This window comes from Bos indicus x Bos taurus, chromosome 4 (genome assembly GCF_003369695.1).
Source record: "Bos indicus x Bos taurus breed Angus x Brahman F1 hybrid chromosome 4, Bos_hybrid_MaternalHap_v2.0, whole genome shotgun sequence".
NCBI lineage: Eukaryota > Metazoa > Chordata > Mammalia > Artiodactyla > Bovidae > Bos > Bos indicus x Bos taurus.
The window spans coordinates 2,412,658-2,432,220 of NC_040079.1; the positions used below are offsets into that span (position 1 = coordinate 2,412,658).

Below are 19,563 nucleotides of genomic sequence, written 5' to 3' on the forward strand. Positions count from 1 at the left end.
GGCTTCACCTCACCCGGTGAAAACCGCCCCCGCTGAGAAACTAGGGAGCCTGCATTTGGAGGTAGCCCTCCTGGCTTTTCCTGGCTGAGCTTTGATTTTCTAAGATGAATGAGAATCTGACAGTGATCCGCGACTCTGTACACAGGCTCCGGGCCCCAGGGAGGAGACAGGGGAACAGTGTGAAGGTTTGGGTTTCCAGTGGGATCTTTGGTTTCCAGGATGAGGGCGGCTATGTTCCCAGAAGGGGGAGACTGGTTTAGATAAGAGGACCCAGAAATCCCAAAAGATAAATTCGAAGAAATATGATGCCAAAAATCCAAGGGCTCCCCCATCCGACCGAGCTGCTTGGTGGACAGAACCTTCTGCTCTGGGTCCCGGGGCCTGTGTGTCTGCCTCCAGGGGAGGGGGACACCTTTTCTGCTGGATGCCCCTTTTCCATACCCCAGGAGGGCTCAAGGCTTCCCTCTCTGAGCCAGGCAACCAGAAGGCAGGGAAACCAGCCCTCCTTTGAAAGGAGCTTTGGGCTCTGGGTCCCTGTGTCTGTCACCCAGCTGGTCCATGTCATCAGCATCCCAGCTGAAACCCTCGAGCCAGACCCAACAGACAAGAACCCAGAAAACAGGATCTACAGCAGAGGCGGGCTGAGGGGCTGGGGTGGGGGATGCCGTGTCAGAGCCCTGAAGTGCAGGCCTCAGCTTGGGGTGACCAAGTGGAGACTGGCCTGGCCGCTCCCTTGCAACTTGTGGCTGCGGGTGCTGTTATTCCGTGGCCTCTGTAGGAGAAGACAGCATCCTTCTGAGGGTCAGCGCCCGTCGCTTCCAGCGCTGGGCGGCCACTGCCCTTCCCGTGGACGCCTCCGAGGGTGCCGGCCCCTCCACTTAGCGCCAGGACTCCCGGGCGGCCTCTCGTCTCCCCGGCCACTGCCCCGGGCAGCGGAGCGGCGGCCGTGCTGGGTCAGGAGGCACCCTCCGTCCTCGGGAGCAGCCTCCTCTCCGCCCAAGCTTCCCCGGGGTCCAGCATCCGCAGGGCCGGGCGGGCGGGACGGAGGCCCTGCGTGGAGTCCGAGCGCCCTCTGCTGGTCACGGCGCGGAACTCGGGCCGGTGGCCAGGAGGGGCCAGCAGGGCTGTGCCGACCGGCTGGGGCGTGAGCATCCCGAACGTCGGAACCCACCTTCAGGGAGAGGGCGGCGGCGGCCAGGCAGGCCCCGGGGAGACCTGCCGTATCGGGGTGAAGCCGGAAGCACCCGTGCCCCACCCCACACTCTCAGTGGCCCCAGCTGAAGCCCAACCGTTCACGCCGCCCCAGAGCCCCGGGCCAGGGCAAGGTGCTCTGAAGGATATCAGGGGTCACAAAAGGGAAGAAAGTGACCGTGTTGGAAAAAGCAGAGGCTGGAAACGCGGGCGGCGGGGCAGGGTAGGGCCCTTGGGGCCGTGCCAGGCTCAGACCCTTCGTCTCCCTTCACTGGGGCCTAGGGTTCCCAGGCTGGAGGGCCCCCTGTCCAGCCAGGCTGCAGCACCTTCAGAGCAAGGCACGGGCCGGGGGTGCGGCCCACCGGGCCCTGCCCCTGAGGGTCTGGGTTCCTGGGCATGTGGACCCTTGCAGGGGTTCCAGGGCCTGGAAAGGAGTCCCCATGACCATGGGCTGAGCAGATGGCCTGTGCGAAGCTGGTAGGAAGCAAGAGCCACAGACTCTGCTCCCACCAGGATGGGGGTTGCTGGGCTCTGCCCTGCCGTGGCCCTTTGGCCAGGGGCATTAAGCCCCCTCTCTGGTCCATCCCCAGGGAGACGGGGTGGGGGACACTGGGGCCCTTCCAACTCAGAAACGTCTGCTCTGAGGCTGGACCGCGCCTCCCAGGCACAGGCCTCACCTGGACTCGGCCACACTGTCTTCACACAAGAAAAAGGATGACCTTGTGATCTTGGAAAATTACAGATGAAGGCATCTGAATCTCTGTGAACCAGCCTTCGGGGTCGGCTCCGTGGAGATCCTGAGCTATCACCAGCTGTCTCCTGAGTGACAGACACCCCCAGAACCCTTCCCTTGGGTGGTCTCCCCAGGGACCATCCCTCCATGGATGACATTCTCAGTGGAAAGGGACTGAGCCATCTGCCCTGCACCAGTGTCCCGTGTGGCTACATGTAGGGGCCAGAGGCACTAAGAGAACCCCTCTCCCGCTGAACCCAGGGCTGGCTGGTGCACAACCAGGGTGGGAGGAGCCCGCTGGTCTTCATCCACGGCCGGTCCCTCCCGCAAAGAGCCCAGCGCGGACACTGCTGTCGGGAACACATCTTTTCAGCCCTTTCTCTTCTCCAAGGAAGATGTTCAAGAAGAAAGAAAAAGCCTGGCAGACTGACACTGACCACGCGCCCAGAACTCCTTTCCTGCTGGTGCATGCTGAGCATCACGACTGACTAGCCCGTGGTGCGTCCACACAAGAAGCCCACTCCCCCCCACACCCGCCACATGGTCACCATCGCCACCGCCACCCACCCCACCCCACCCGCCCCCCCACCGCCAGCCTGCAGTACACACCGCCTTCGCCCTCCTGTTTATCCGCGCCCAGGGAGCCACTTTAAGGATTTTCCAGAGTGTGTTATGATCCATACAGTTGAAGGCTTTGGCATAGTCAATAAAGCAGATGTAGCTGTTTTTCTGGAACTCTCTCCCTTTTTCTATGATCCAACAGATGTTGGCAATTTGATCTCTGGTTCCTCTGTCTTTTCTAAATCCAGCTTAAACGTCTGGAAGTTCATGATTCACGTACTGTTGAAGCCTAGCTTGGAGAATTTTGAGCATTACTTTGCTAGCATGTGAGATGAGCAATTGTGCAATAGTTTGAACATTCTTTGGCATTGCCTTTCTTTGGGATTGGAATGAAAACTGACCTTTTCCAGTCCTGTGGCCACTGCTGAGTTTCCCAAATTTGCTGGCATATTGAGTGCAGCACTTTCACAGCATCATCTTTTAGGATTTGAAATAGCTCAACTGAAATGCCATCACCTCCACTAGCTTTGTTCGTAGTGATGCTTCCCACTTGACTTCACATTCCAGGATGTCTGGCTCTAGGTGAGTGATCACACCATCATGGTTATCTGGGTCATAGATATCTTTTTTGTACAGTTCTTCTGTGTATTTTTGCACCTCTTCTTAATATCTTCTGCTTCTGTTAGGTCCATATTATTTCTGTCCTTTATTGAGCCCAACTTTGCATGAAATGTTCCCTTGGTGTCTCTAATTTTCTTGAAGTGATCTCTAGTCTTTCCTATTCTATTGTTTTCCTCTGTTTTGCCTTGATCACTGAGAAAGGCTTTCTTATCTCTTCTTTCTTTTCTTTAGAACTCTGAATTCAAATAGGTATATCTTTCCTCTTCTCCTTTGCCTTTAGTTTCTCTTTTCTCAGCTATTTGTAAGACCCCCTCAGACAACTGTTTTGCCTTTTTGCATTTCTTTTTCTTGGGGTTGGTCTTGATCATTGCCTCCTGTGCAATGTCATGAACCTCCATCCATAGTTCTTCAGGCACTCTGCCTATCAGATCTAATCCCTTGAATCTATTTGTCACTTCCACTGTATAATCATAAGGATCCCAAATTGGGAAAGGAGCACATCAAGGCTGTATGTTGTTGTCACCCTGCTTATTTAACATAGATACAGATTAGATCATGCAAAATGCCAGGCTGGATAAAGCACAGGCTGGAATCAAGATTGCCGGGAGAAATATCAATAACCTCAGATACGCAGATGACACCACCATAATGGCAGAGAGCGAAGAGCTAAAGAGCCTCTTGATGAAAGTGAAAGAGGAGAGTGAAAAAGTTGGCTTAAAATTCAACATCCAAAAAACGAAGATCATGGCATCCGGTCCCATCACTTCATGGCGAATAGATGGGGAAACAGTGGAAACAGTGACAGACTTTCTCTTGGGCTCCAAAATCACTGCAGATGGTGATTGCGGCCATGAAATTAAAAGACTCTTGCTCCTTGGAAGAAAATCTATGACCAACCTAGACAGCATATTAAAATGCAGAGACATTACTTTGCCAGCAAAGGTCCATGTAATCAAAGCTATGGTTTTTCCAGTAGTCATGGATATGAGAATTAGACCATAAAGAAAGCTGAGCGCCGAAGAATTGATTCCTTTGAAGTGTGGTGTTGGAGAAGACTCTTGAGAGTCCCTTGGACTGCAAGGAGATCCAACCAGTCCATCCTAAAGGAAGTCAGTCCTAAATATTCATTGGAAGGACGGATGCTGAAGCTGAAACTCCAATACTTTGGCCACCTGATGCGAAGAACTGACACTTTGGAAAAGACCCTGATGCTGGGAAAGATTGAAGGTGGGAGGAGAAGGGGATGACAGAGGATGAGATGGTTGGATGGCATCACCAACTTGATGGTCATGAGTTTGAGTAAGCTCTGGGAGTTGGTGAAGGACAGGAAACCCTGGCATGCTGCAGACCATGGAGTCGCAAAGGGTCAGACACAACTGACCAGTTGAACTGAACTGAGGGAGCCACTGACCTCAGGACAGCCTGTGGGCTGCAGGAGAAGCTTTCAAGTGACTGCCCTGCACCCTAGGAGCAAAGGGTGCCTCCTCCAGGCAGCCCCAAGCTCGATCCAACCCCTCACGGGCCAGCTCTCACTGCAGCCCCATATCCTCACGTCCCCTCCTGGCCACCACCCCGTGCACAAGGAAGCAGGAAAGATGGGAGTCAGGAAGGTGAGCACTGAGCGTGAGAAGGGAAACTGAGGCAGCCAGTGTGAGCTCAGATGCATCTGAGGAATAACACGGCCCACCCTCAGCCAAGAAGCCCAGATGCCCCAAAGTGGGCAGGTGGCCAAGATGGGCAGGGGAAGCCCCGGGGTGGGGGGTTTAGGGCGCCACTGGCACAGGGACTCCGGAACACAGCCGGCACAGGCCAGGGCGTAAGGAGCTCTGTGGATATATGTAGATGTGTTCCTTTCTCCTAGTTCAGTGTAAGGAGCACACTTCCATCGCGTGTTTGTAAATTCCAGGAACTCAGGTCCCACCAGTGCGGCCAGGCCGCCCTCTGCCCTACAGCCCTTCGTCCCACCCTGGGATGCCCTCGCGGGCCTGGCTGGCCCCGTTTCGTCTCTTCCAGCCTGTGCGATTCAAAACAGCCTGTGGATTTCATTAGCGGTCCAACGCCGGGGACGCAGGTTCGGTCCGCGGTCCGGGAGGATCGCTCAAGCCGCGGAGCCGCCCACTGGTCACCATGCGCATGCGCTTGGAGCCCGCGCTCCACAACGGGAAGGCTGTGTGCCGCTCCTGGAGAGAGCGCACGTGTGAGCCGCAAGGAAGGCCCAGCACAGCCAGAGACAAGGGAATAAATGAAGTGCAACAGTGGAAAAATAAAGGAAATCTACCCGGGCACCCCCGTGGGGTACCCCACACCGGGCCTCCTGGACGCCATCACCGCCTCCCTGGGTGTTTCAAGCTATTCATAGGCGGTGTCGGGGTCTGTCCCAAAGACTAGGTGTTCAGTCCAAAAAGAGCCTTTTTAGGTCATGGAAATGAGTTTAAAAATACCTTGTCTGCAAGTGTGCCAGGCAGGGCACAGCCTCCCCGGCCTCAGCCTCTTCCAGATGGACCCCCTGACCCCAGGCCGGGGGCCAGCCTCCCCACTGAACCCAGGGAGGTGGGGGGACACCCCTGGGCCCTTGCTCCTCAAGGGTACAGGCCAAGGGGCCTCCTGGCCCTCCTACCAGCTGTGACTTCAGTCCCCAGGTTCGCAGAAGATCCCCCCAGGGCAGACAGACTTGCCCCAGGGCAGGCACACATCCCAGGGTGGACAGACACCCCCAGGGCAGACAGACACTCTTCAGGGCAGACAGACACCCCTCAGGGCAGACAGACACGCCTCAGGGCAGACAGACACGCCCAGGGCAGACACAACCCCCCAGGGCAGACAGACACCCCCAGGGCAAGGCCCTGCTGTTTGCCCTGACCCTAGTAAGATGCAGATACACAGCTCAACACACTGGCATCATGATAGTGTTTGAGGGTGTGGCTGCACACAGGAGCATATGTGTGTACTCATGAGTGTGCATATGTGTGAGAGTCTGAGCATGTGAGTGTACTTGCGAGTGTGCACATGTGTGAGCATGTGGGTCTGAGCATGTAAGTGTACTCATGAGTGTGCGAGCATGTGGGTCTGAATACACATTCAGAGTGTACTCATGAGTGTGCTTATGTGTGAGTATGTGGGTCTGAGCGTATGTGTGTGTACTCGTGAGTGTGCATATATGGGAGTGTGTGGGTCCTCAGAACACACACACACAAGTGTGTGTGTCTTCGTGTGTGTTCCTGTGAGCGTGAATGTACATACTTATGAGCATGTGGGTCTGAGCATGTGAGTGTACTCGTGTGTGTACGTGTGAGTGTGTGGGTTTGAGCGTGTGCCCTGTGTGACTGGAGTGTGGGCATGTCTGCAAGTATGCTGCCTGAGTTGTGTGTGTACACACGTGTGTCTGCGCGAGCGGCGGGGTGGGGGAGGAGCCTGCTGGCGCTGTCTGGGGGCGCAGAGCGAGGCCCATCCTCCTTCTGCAGAGGGGAGGGAACAGCGCTCCAGACTCGGGGCGGGTGGGGGGGGGCAGCCAGATTCCAGATTCTGCCCGCAGTGCGGAAGTCAGCCGTCCCCCTGCAGAGAAACGCCGCGCCTCTGGGGAGTGCAGGCTGTCCTGTCCTCACTTCTTCAGAATCAGCTCTTCTGAGGACCGGTCTGGAGAGGAACGGAGCAGGGAGGGGACTGATGCCGGGACACGTGGGGGCCCCCGGGCCGGCAGAGCCGAGGGGAGGAGCCTCAGGGGGGCCGGGAGACCCCGCCCAGCCCTGCACTTCCATCCGCTCCTGGGCCCCCGCTTAGAAAGATTCTGTATCTTCAACCCCAAAGCGGGATTTCCAAAGCTCCGAATTCCCCATGAGCTTCTTGTGTGTCTTAAGACTCTTCACGGCATTAACCTGACAACTGAGCCACACTGCGTGGCTTCCTCTCGGACGCAGCAGTCGCTGACACAAGTTCACAACGCACCTTGGACACTGTGTGTGCGTGTGCTATAGATTATAAGCAACACGGCACACGTTGCAGGTGCCCAGCACTTACAAGTATCCGGTAGACAGCAGCTGTTACACGTGCTATCCGATCGAAGCTGCCTAACTTATCTGTGAGGGCGCAGGCGGGAGTTTCCACCCACCTTGGAAGGAAAGCTATGAACAACCTAGAAAGCATATTGAAAAGCAGAGACTTCACTTTGCTGACAAAGGTCTGCGTAGTCAAAGCTGTGGTTTTTCCAGTAGTCATGTGTGGGTGTGAGAGCTGGATATTAAGAAGGCTGTTTAGGGAAGAACTGATGCTTTCAAATTGTGGTGTTGGAGAAGACCCTTGACAGTCCCTCTAACTGCAAGGAGATGAAATCAGACAATTCTAAAGGAAATCAACACCAAATATTCATTGGAAGGACTGATGCTGAAGCTGAAGCTCCAGTATTCTAGCCACCTGAAGCAAAGGGCCAGCTCATTGGAAAAGACTCTGATGCTGAGAAAGATTGAGGAGAAGGGGACGACAGAGGATGAGATGGGTGGATGGCATCACTGACTCAATGGACATGAGTTTGAGCAAACTTTGGGAGATGGTGAGAGACAGGGAAGGCTGGCGTGCTGCAGTCCATGGGGCGCAAAAAGTCAGACACGACTTAGCAGTTGAACAACACGGTCCTTCCTCGGTGGTTGCTTTCTGAAATGTCAAGGCCGCCGCTGTCTGATGATGCCTTCGAGATTAACAATGTGTGCAACTGTGCCCTGAGTGCTTCCATGGCAAGTGTCAGACACACCCATCTCAGAGACGTCGAGGGTGAGAGAAGTATCTTACGATCAGTGTACTCGATACGCTGTAGACGTTGTCTCCTTTTCTTTTCTTGTAGGTTGTGCTGGGTTTTCGCTGCTATGTGAGGGGCAGGGACTGCTCTTCGTTGCAAGACACAGGACTCTCGTTGCAGTGGCTTCTCTTATTGCAGAGTAGTTGGGGCTCCCAGACTCTAGAGCACAGGCTCAGTAGTTGCGGCACGGCTTAATTGACCAGCAGCACGTGGGATCCTCCTGGACCAGGGATTGAACCCATGTCCCCTGCTTTGGCAGGCAGAGTCTTAAGCACTGGGCCACCAAGGAAGCCCATAGATGTCTTCTCTAGAGAACTCGAAATTTGTTTTATGAAGGACAAGAAACATAAGGCCATGTTTTATAAAAATCAGTATGGAAATTTACATACATATATTAAAAATGCTTTTTTAACCTGGAACCTGGGGCTTACAAGTCACCATGAAATCCAGGAGGAGGAGTGTGGAAGGTGAGGCCCAGAAGTCACTGATGTCCAGTGTGACCTGAGGGCCCTTCATACGTCAAGATTCCCCACCGGGCATCTCAGAAAGCACCTGCTCTCTACTGAAGGGCTGACAGCTTTGCTTGGTCCCTGGGCCTCAGGCCACGTCGGTTTCTGGGCCCCGAACACAGGAAGACATGGCTGTGGGTGGTGGGGCCCCAGCTCAGGCTCCACCACTCCTGCCCAGGTCGGGACCCCTGAATTCCAAGGTGCCGCTGGGGCACCACCTGGGGATAAGTCCTGCCTGCTCACTCCCTCCAGATACATCAGGAAAAACCCAGAAAACACGTCCTTCCTTTCTAGAACGTGCTTAAAGAGTGAAGATGGGCATGTGATCAACAAAATAAACAGAAGGTAACGTGTTACTGTGTGTGTGTTAGTCGCTCACTCACGTGTGACTCTGCGACCCCGTGGACCGTAGCCCGCCAGGCTCCTCTCTGTCCATGGGATTCTCCAGGCAGGAATACTGGAGTGGGTTGCCATGCCCTTTTTCAGGGGATCTTCCTGACCTGGGGATTGAGCCTGGGTCTCCTGGTAATAAAGTCTACAGAGATAAGCCAACAGGATAGGAGCTCTGCTTCTAACCCCAAGCAGACAACCACAGACCGCCTGGCTGTGCCCCTTGACAGGTGTGAGGTAGGGGAAAATGTACGTGGCGTCTCTTCCAGGCCCTGGACACGGGTACCCGGGCTGTCACCATACAGGGTCGGCTCCAGGACCCCCAGGGCAGACTGGGATTTGTGGGACAGGATTCTGGGGAGGACAAAGCTACCCAGAGGAGGAACTCCAGACCTGTGCAGAGGGTCCCCATGAGCTTTCAGAGGGTTCAGAGCCGACCCAGCGGAAATGTCGCAGAACGTCCTGGTGGCCTGTGCGAGACCCCAGCCACAGGCACCCTGAACAAGGGCCATCCGAGATGGGCCAAACCAAGCTGGAAACCAGGTCTCAAGAGGCTCATGGCAGCCCTCCCTAAGGCTGGCTGCCTCCAGAATAAAAATGAACATTCTTTACATGTCAGGACAACAAAATTCAGGCTCCCAAAAATGTGTGCAAAGTGCCCCACATACAATACAAAATTGCTGGACATTGTAAGAAAGAAGAAAGCGGGGCAAAAGCCCCCAGGAGAATAACATATAAGGAGACAGAAAATGACGGAAGCGAGGGAAGGGGAGATCATTTAGAGACAGCGATCGGAAGGGGGCCGCCTCCACAGAGGCCTGAGCGTGGAGAGGCCAGGACAACGTCCGTGGGCAGAAGGCAGAACGTCGCAGGGCCAGGACGAGGGAGCGCAGTCCCGCGGGGAACCTGCGGACCGAGGCCTGGAGGCCATGGTCGGGGTCGGGGGTTCAGCCTGGGTGAGATGAGAATGCCTGGTGCGCCCCCACAGAGGAGTGGGGTCATCTGACCTGCACCTTGAAGACATTTCCAGCTGACGTCTGCTCACGGCCGGTGGGTGGAAGGGAAGAGTGAGTGCAGGGAAACTGTTGGAGCCCAGGCTGTGGGAGGTTGCGGGCGTCACTGGGGTGGCGGCTGCGGGCCAGAAGAGGTGTGATTCCAGGGGCGTTGGAGGGTGCGGTCGCTGGATGCGCCGTGGTCCGAGAGGAGGGGGAGGCAGAGAGGGCGCCGGAGTTTGGGGTCTGGGCACCCCCAAGAAATGAGCTGCCATGTCCCGAGATGGGGCTGAAGGTCAGAGTTCAGCTGGACCAAGTGTGAGCTGGATATCTGGGTGTCTCAGCAGGGACACAGGTTCGAGTCTGGAGTTCAGGATAGAGTCCATGGGAGGATGGGGGTGCTCAGGGGCCTCCGGCTGACCTTTCAGGCCACTGAATGGCCTGAGGTCATGGGGAGTGCTCGGAGACTGAGACAGGAGAGACCCAAGGGCTCCGGCCTTTAGCTGGAGGTGAGGCCCCACCGGGAGCCCAAGCAGCAGCTCCGGGGACGACCTAGAGGGGGCAGTGAGTGAAGTGAGAGTCGCTCAGTTGTGTCCGACTCTTTGTGACCCCTTGGACTGTACAGTCCATGGAATTCTCCAGGCCAGATACTGACATGGGCAGCCTTTCCCTTCTCCCGGGGATCTCTCCGACCCAGGGATCGAACCCAGGTCTCCTGAATTGCAGGCGGTTTCTTTACCCACTGAACCACCAGGCAAGCCCAGAGTGGTGGGATGGGGTAGGAGAAAGATGGAAGAGAAGGCGGCGCCCTGGACACCAGGGACATCAACCGCTTTACATGCTCCGATGGCCTGAGATGAGTCCTGAGGCTCTATCCTTGAACTTGGTGACACGGGTACCAGAAACATTTTTAGCAAGAGAAGTCTTGGGGAAATGCAGGGGTCGAAAGCCACATTATTGTGGATTCAAGAGAATTTTCAAAAGAGAAAATGAAGGCGGCAAAAAGAGACAACTCTCAGTGACAGCGTCACGCTTCCCCACAGACCTGAGGCCCCCAGGCACCTCTGTCCTGGGGACTGTCCAGGCAAGAGGACCACAGTGGGCTGCCATTCCCTCCTCCAGGGGATCGTCCCGACCCAGGGATCGAACCCAGGTCTCCTGTACTAGAGACAGATTCTTTACTGCCTGAGCCACCAGAGCTTTACAAAAACGGGGAAAGAATTGTGCATCGGCTGCTGAAAGTGGTTACGAGGTCAAGGAAGACATTTTCTTTTTTCCACTGGAGGCTGTTTCCTGCACGTCTGCTGCTGAAAGGAAAGGTCCAGGGCAGAAGGGAAAGTCCCGGAGGGGAAGAGACCCACCCAGGCCCCGGGTCTTTGTGTGGCGGCCACGCCGACAGGGCGCTGGCCTTGGACAGGAGCACCGCGGGGCAGGCTGAGAGGCTGGGTGGTGAGGGAGCAGGTGAATTTATGCTGAAAGGGGAGGCCAAGAGGCCATGGACACCGAGGGGAGGAGGCGGGAGGGATCCCCCTGAGAGTGACCCTGGCTTGACCGGGAGATGCAGCTGGGCCTCCCAGGGCACCTGGGCTCCTCCCTGAGGTCCGTGGCTGCCAATTCAAAGCAGGCTCGCCAGCCTGGCTGCCCACCGTCGGGATGCCAGGCAAGTGTCCTGAGGAGCGGGGTGTGGCTCCGTGAGCACGAGGGCAGGGAGTGGACTGGGAGGGTGCCCAAAGAGCCGGCTCCCCAGCGGGAGGCAGCCAGGGGAGGCGGGGCTGAGGACTGGGGGTCCCGGTCCCCTAACAACCTGCTAGTCGAGCTCAGCAGGTCAGGGTCCAGGAGGGGTCCACACAGGCCGTGGCCCAGGCCTGCGTAAGGGGCGGCCGAGGAAGAGAGGGAGTCACGGGACTGAGTCTCCATCTCAGATCATGTTGTTCAGTTCAGTTCAGTTGCTCAGTCGTGTCCAACTCTCTACAACCCCATGGACTGCAGCACGCCAAGTCTCCCTGTCCATCACCAACTCCCAGAGTTCACTCAAATTCATGTCCATCGAGTCGGTGATGCCATCCAGCCATCTCATCCTCTGTCGCCCCCTTCTCCTGCCTTCAATCTTTCCCAGCATCAGAGTCTTTTCCAATGAGTCAGCTCTTCGCATCAGGTGGCCAAAGTATTGGAGTTTCAGCTTCAGTGTCAGTCCTTCCAGAGAACACCCAGGACTGATGTCCTTTAGGATTGACTGGCTGGATCTCCTTGCCGATCATGTTGGGGAAAGACATTTCCTAATGTCCAGAGTGATGGTGGAGAGACAGGAGTCAGGTCAGCCAACTGGGAGGGTGTGACCCGGGGGTGTGACCCTAGGGGACGTTGTGACTCAGGGCTGTGGCCATCGGGGAAGCCTTGACCTTGGGAGAAGGATGGGATTCTGGGGGTCTGACCCTAGAGAAGGGGGCAGCCCTGGGGGAGGGTGTGACCCCAAGGGGTGTGACCCTGTGGCAGGAGGGACTGGGTTGGGGGTGGCTGGTGGCCCTGGGAGGGATGACCCTTGGGGGTGTGGCCCTAAGGGAGGGCGTGACCCTGGGTGGGAGCTGACCATGGGATGGGCGGTGCCCTAGAGGTGTGATCCCGGTAGCTCCTCCAAGGGTTCGGGCCTCAGGCAAGTAGCCCTGAGAAAGGAGGGGGTCCTGGTCTCGCAGACCAAGAACCAGGGCTGCGGCGCTGAAACGCAGTCCCCTTTCCAGGTCTGCCTGATGGAGGGCTGGGAACTGGACGTCCTGGGGGACTCAGGTGGGCAGGTGCCGGGCAGGTCCCATGGTTTCGCCCTCCCAGCTGCCCAGTGACCAAGGCCGGAGCAGCCCAGGAGGCCTGCACCCTCAGGCAGGGCTCGAAGCTGGAAGCCGCAGGGGCAGGGCCTCGCCCTGGTCAGGTAGGCCCCCACGTGACCCCGAGGGCCCCGCCCCACCAGGCCACCAGCACGGGACCTAAGCCGGGCATCAGGCCCAGGTGGGCTGTTCTCCGTCCAAACCGCTGCCCTCCTCGCCCACCTGCACCCTCGCCCACCTGCGCCCCCACCGGGATCTTGGACTTTGTTCAGGTGGACTCTTTCCTCTTCATCTGTGTTCCCGCAAACCAGCCTCTTCTCCCACCTTTCTTCCTTACCTGAAACCTGGGCGCGTTCTCACCCGTACCTTGGGGAGAACGGCGCTGAGATTCAGGCTACCTTTAGGGACAGGTCTCCCTTCTGTCCTTAGTGAGGCAGGTAGGTGCGGCTGCAGCCCAGTCCCAGCCTGTACAGCGCGGGGGGAGCGACGGTGTTGGGCGGGGGGACCTCTGGGTTTTTTTCCTCAAGCTTTTCCTTTAGCGATGTTTTTTGAGGGGCGCTTTATTTTTAAAGTATTTAAAGACCATGGGTTATGAGCAGTTTGCAGCAACTTGGGAAGGGCCATGGGCGCCTGAACTGGAGGGCGGGCACGCAGCGCAGGCACATGGGCGCGTGCCGCTTCTCGTGACAGAAGCAGGGAGTCAGCGGGCGACGGCAAGTGACCTTCCCCACTCTCGGTGTCACGATCACCGACTTCCTCTGAAAAACGCTACAGATTAGCTCTGATGCTCCACAACATTTAAAAGGAGGATGGACGTCTCCCACTTCCGGCTGACGAAACGCAGTGACCTGCCTGCTTGGTCACTGTCGCCTCATGAGACCTGGACTGGGAGCAAGTCGGTCGCCTGACCTTCCGTTGGCCACTGGCTGGACACCTGTTCAGGGCAAGAGCTGACCACAGCGGGTGGGCCTGGGGGGCCTCAGGACAACCCCCGTCCACTGAGGGATGGTCCCGGTGGGGAAGACGTGGGACGGACCGAACCCGAGTGGGAGAGGGAATAAAAGCTACGGACAAAAGCAGAAAGTGCAAGGTATTTATTAACACATCTCTCGAATTACAATACAGTTCAAAACACATTTCTTGGCATGGAATCACATAGATGACACACACAGAATACATTTTTTCCAACTATGTCACAACGGTTCTTCACACATATTCCTGATAAAGCTGTCACAGCGATTAGCGCAAAGTGGAAAACGGGGTAAAACAAGGCACCATCCCCGCCCGCAAACGTGAGAGTGGTGCGCTGGGTGGAGACACGGAGCAGATCACCCAGAAGAAAGCAACTCGCTTAGCTCTTGATTCCTCAATCCCAGTGTGCGCCCCACAAACACAGCTGCAGACGCCGTGCCGAGCCGGCCCAGGCCAGCTCGCAGCACTTAGCAATACACTTAGGAAGGGTCACAGCCAGCCAGAGCGCGACAGAGCCCGACGGGCCGTCGCCTCCCAGCGGAAGAAGAGCGCGCTACCACTAACACTGACCCACGCAAGAGAGGTCCTGCAAAAGGAGAGGGAGGAACAGAGGGCTGGTGAGTGCCCGGGCGCGGGCCGGCCTCCGCGCAGCGCCTGCAAACAACAGAACCCAGAGGTTACTCTGCCAGCCGGAGACCTGCGGGAACAAATGGGGAGTCAGACCTGTCAAAGCAAAGGGTGAGACGACGCAGCACAGGGGACTCGCGACAGCTGAGTGGAATTCTCAACGCCAACACGGGACACAGCGGCCAGGACAGAGTCACCGGAGGCGGCAGCAGGAGGAGAGAACGGTCAGCCAGCAACGCAAGTGAGAGAAGGGCATGCTTGTGGGGACGGTGGGGGTGGGCTTAGCAGGGAACCCCGAGGGGAGGAAGGGGTGTGCAGGAGGCCTGGCTGATGGGGCCCAGACTCTCAGCAGCAGGAGTGAGACCAGACAGGAAGTCCAGCAAAGAGAACCAGCTCAGAAATGAAAAGGAAAAAAAACAAATCAGATTTCAGGCTGTGTTGCTGGTGAACCTGAAAATTAAACAGCAGAATTAAAGCCTTAGAGTTAAAATCCTCACAGAGGAAAAAACAATTCTGGATCCCACGCCTGTGAAAAGCAAAGCTGAGTTATCAAAACAAGTGGTTATTTGCTCTTCCGTCAATAGCTATAAATGTGTGTCATATAAATGTTGCTTTAAAAACATAAATTATATATCCTGAGACAATACTGCAGAGAGCACAGAACTTAAACAGTCCTTTAAAAATCAGGTTCCATTACGTGCCCTTAAAATGAAAAACAGTTTAAAAGAAAATCATGCTAGAAGAATGTCAAGAGGTCTACTTTCTAGAGTATATTAAATTACTAAATACAGAATATATTAAAACAGTACATCTGTTTGTCCATTCTGTGGAAAGTATTAAAATTCAAAGACTACAATCATGTTTCTTTTCAAAGGCCTGTATTCTTCTACATACCTTTCAAAATCAGTAAACTAAAGCGCCGACATGAAGGCCTTTTTACATTTTAGTTGGTGAGAAGTGAGAGCAAGAAGCAAGTTCTCACTAGAAACGCCTGTACTGCCTCATCTTAATGAAAGACTTCCTACCAAAATACAGCACAGAAAAGAGACGTAAGATTTTTTGCATATTTTCTAAAAAGAGCAGGTTTTTCACACGTGTAAAACCAAAGACCCTTCCCCACCAAACGCTACCAGCAGGTATACCCGGGATCCAATATGAATCAGAGGGTTGCTTGGTTCCAGGACACAGAACCATGGGCCCTTTAAATGAGGAAAATTAAACAGGTTGCAAAAAAACCTTACACAAAATCCTTAGGATTTAATAATAAGTCAAGGCTCACTGCCTTTGCAGAGTTCATATTTACTGATGTCCAAAACAACACATCATTCACATGATTTAAAAAGAGGTGAAAAGGCTAATTTAAATGCTCATTAAGTACAGGAGAACATCTACATTCTCCCTGTAACGGATGTAATTCCTATGGCTTCCTCCAACAGGACAGGGGTGTCTCCTGGTCCCATTTTGTATCATCCACCCCTTCAGTTAGTTAATCCCCTTTCAGAATACCGTAGTCACTTAGAAAAACCTGTAAAAAAGTCAACCATGCCTTTCAAGCACCCCACCCACTCAGAGACAAAGGAGCTGGGCTGCGGTGGGGGGCTGGGATGGGGTCCAGGCTGGGGCATGGTCTGCAGAAGGCGGCAGTGTGGTCTGCAGAAGCAGGGCTCCCGGTGGGGTGCGGCCGGGGGGCACGCTGCCACTCCAGGGACTGGGGGCCAGAAGCTAGGGGGCTCGGGGGCTCCACACCCCATGCGTGGCTCTAGGCGCTCTGCACACAGACCTCAACCAAAACCTGACTGTCCTCATCAGGGTCCCTGGCAGTCAATGGTCCATAAGCACACTGAGCTTACCTTCAATTAAACAACAGAGAAATTAAAAAATAAAAAGCAGAAAACAAACAACAAAAACTACAAAAGAGTCAAAAAAAAAAAAAAAGGAAAGAAGTGACAGGCTCTCAGAACAACCTGGCCCTAAGTCTCGTCTACCATCAGATCCGCCAGCCGGGCCTCCTCTCGTCCACCAGCTCGGCGGTCCGCTGCACGCAAAGCGCGCGGCCCTGGCGGGGCGTCGCTGTGACCACCACCCGCCCGCCCACCCCAGCTGCCTCCTCCTCAGCGCCGGGCGTCAGGACCAGGCTCCTGGCCAGCCCTGCATGCTCTACCTCCCTGCACTCCGTCCTGTCCTTCTTCACCCTGGTCACCTCTCCCAGCCTCCCTCCAGCAACAAAGTCTGCTTGCATCATTTAGCAAAACGCCCTTAAAAAAAAAAAAGATCCCCGAGTGCAGGATCTAAAGCTCTGTCACAATTCAGAAACTCTACAGAACTAAGCACAAACAATTGTTCATCTAGGACCTTTTACAAATCATGAGAAGACCCCAGTCAGAAATAGTTACGATGAAGTCCCCCCGCCCCCCTCCCCGCCCCACCCCCCACCCCCGGTGCAGAGAGGGCACAGGCCCTGCTGAGGGTGCTGCCCGGCCAGAAAGGGCGGAACCCTCAACATTGCTTTCGGAAAAAAGAGCTGGTATTTCTCCCTTAGAAGGATATCACGTAAGACTTAACAGATATGGACAGACCAACGGAAATGCAAGGTTAGCTCAGTAAGTAGCTAAGTGAACTTATATTACAGCATTAAAATCAAAACAAGATAATACGAAAAGAAAGGGTACCTGAGCTCCACATAATCGCTAAAGTCTTTACCTTATGAGATATAATGATATTTACTGGCTTCTTGAATTTGTGAACAAATAATACACAGATCAGGATAAATGTATTGACTTACTACCATCTTTATAAAAATCGAATATACACACAAACACATCAACATTATGGAACTGTATCCATTAAACTTTGATAAGACAACACAAAAGAACTAACAAATAGCTACGATGTTGCTGAACTGAAAGCATTTCCCATAACGATTTAATTTTAAAACGTCCATATTTACATAGTGTGTTAACTGCTTCTGCATCTCACTTTAAATGCATGATAAATAAAGAACAAAGATAATGGTTGCAACAGATCTTCCCAGGGGGTTCATCGTGCGGTGGTCTGGTTGCACTGCACTGCGCGAGGCGGGAATAGTGCTCCTTTCTAATTCTGCTTCCTTCCTTTCCCAGTTTCCTCAAGGAAACCGAGGCTGCGTCCCCAGGCCTGGCCGGCACTGACAGCCCGTGCCCACGGGCCCAGCGTGTCAGGAGGCGACCACGGGGAGCCTCTCTAACCAGGCCTTGACGGAAGGCCTGGCGGACTTGGCCGATGGCCGTTCAAGAATGTTCTATCCAGAGAAAGCATGTTCCGGGTGTGTGCAGACAGTTACAGACGCACACGTGTCCCGGGGCACCATATTGGGCTCAGACAACACAAAAGCAGCCCTTAGGGTAGCCGTGAACAAGGTGCCCAAATAGGATTCGTTTATTATCACTAACTAGAAAAAAGGGTGCCTAGCTACGTTATGGAGACAACGGGCAGATTTTTAGCTTCAAAGTCATAGCACACTTAGACTATTTCAAAAAGCGGTAAAATCGGCAGGCTCATTTCACTGCGTCATCAAGCCCTGAACAAGTCCCTTAACTGTGAGCCTCCTGCCGCCTGAGGGGGAGGTGGCCTGGACCCCGCTGCATGGCGCCTGCAGTACCCCACTTGCCCCTTCAACCCAGCTCGCTGTGGTTGAGCCACACGAGCCATGCTCGTGTGAACACACCTGCATCTACTCGTGAAGACGGGCGGGGAGGGGGGGTGGGGGCACGCGCCAGGCGCCCCCAGCGACAGGTGATCGAGGGTGTTCTACCAGTGCCTACCGCTTCCTGGAACTGCAGCCTCTGAGCAGCGGCCATGAGCACCCACCTTCACGTTGCAGGCTCCCTCCTAGCACGTGGCGCACTGTGGAGTCAGCGCTACAGAGGCTTGCGGGTCTCAACACTCCCCTGCAGTTCTGGTGACTTAATTTGAAAAAGATAAAATTTCAACTGTGAAAACAAGAAGATACAAGATCACATGACCTGTGTCTCAGCTCCCCACGAGAAAGCTGAGAAAGGGGTGCCCTGCTGAGGGTCCTCGCTGCGCTAACCAGCACAGGCGTCTGTTTCCCTTAATTCTACTAATAAACGTGACAGGAAATCTTACGTATAAAATTCAGCTAAAAAGTCTGAGTACGCCCCAGTTATCACCTGCCCCAGTAGTTCAGGCCCATGTTAGAAAATCCCAACAGTGAGACTCCTTCACGAGCACAAATACAGTAAGGACTTCTGCCATCGTCTGCCCACAACGGATTTCACTGAAGATGACTTTACGGGGTGCAAGCGTCTCACCTGCATGAAGCTACCCCAAGTTCTGCAGCCGCCCGCCCACACGCCCGAGCAAGCAGCCCCCTGCTCCGGGCTCCGCTCAAGGACAGTGCAGCCCCTGCTCAAAGGCCCCTGCTCAAAGGGCCTTCAGAAAAGAAAACGCTCGTCACAGCAATGATAACCAGGCTTCCCAACAGTCACATATGTATCACAGAGCTGGTGACATGACTATGCCTCTTGGGGCTGTGTCTAAAAAGAGGAAAAAACCAAACAGGTCCTTTCAAGCTTCCAGCTGGCCTACCCTCACCTAGCGGGGCCCCAAAACCTGCGCTTAGTCCGGGGGCTCACGCCAGTGCCCACCAGCTTCTCCATGGTGTTTGGGCAGAGTGTAGAAAGGGGCATTCCCTCTGGAACTGGGCTGGCGCTCTGGGAATATTTACAAGAAGCAGAATCTGCTGCACAATTGGCACCACTCCCAGCCACCCGCACACCCTGCTTCCCAGGATATCGCCACCCGAATTTGCCTCTACGTTTTCACAAATGCCCTGGAGGGCCTTCTGAGAAAGGAACGCAAGTGAAGCTGGGTGAGAAACACACTCGTCTAGCCTGCACTGAAGATAAGTGCAACCATTATCAAATATTCTTTGCTGTGAAAAATACTGAGCATCTGTGACGGTGATGGTCTCTCCTGACTAAGTCACTGGGATCGGTCATACAGTGAGATCACAAACAACAACGTCTACATGCATTGTAAGCACTTGGAAAACGAAAGAAAACGGAACTGCAGTTCTCTGTGGTGGCAACAGAGCCTGAGCGCTCTAACGGCGACGCGAGTCTGCCACGTCCCTCAAGTCCAGCTCTTCTGGAATCGACCCCGGGCCGTAGGGCGTCTCGGACAACGGCCTGGCAGGGCTGTGGATGGAGAGACTCGGCTCGTGGGGCCTCTGCGCGCAGCTCCGGAGGAGTTCCACAGTGTGTGTGCGGCGTCCCGGTCAGCCCGTCCGCGGAGGTCACTCGACAATCAGGGCCACGTTGATGTGGGACAGGTCTATCATGTGCCTGCGGGAGGGCACACGGCA

The 19,563-nt window shown here is 54.9% G+C and overlaps 1 protein-coding gene across 11 annotated transcripts in view; it reads right to left on the reverse strand.

The window, feature by feature from the left end:
* Positions 1–13,678: 13,678 nt before the first annotated feature.
* Positions 13,679–19,563, reverse strand: part of RBM33 (RNA binding motif protein 33) — a 110,399-nt gene continuing 104,514 nt past the window's right edge. For all 11 annotated transcript variants that reach the window (XM_027538487.1, XM_027538493.1, XM_027538489.1 and 8 more), the window contains one exon: positions 13,679–19,543. In XM_027538487.1, coding sequence (XP_027394288.1) covers positions 19,495–19,543 — 49 coding nt within the window. In that variant the 3' untranslated portion in view covers positions 13,679–19,494. The remainder of the gene's footprint in view (positions 19,544–19,563) is intronic.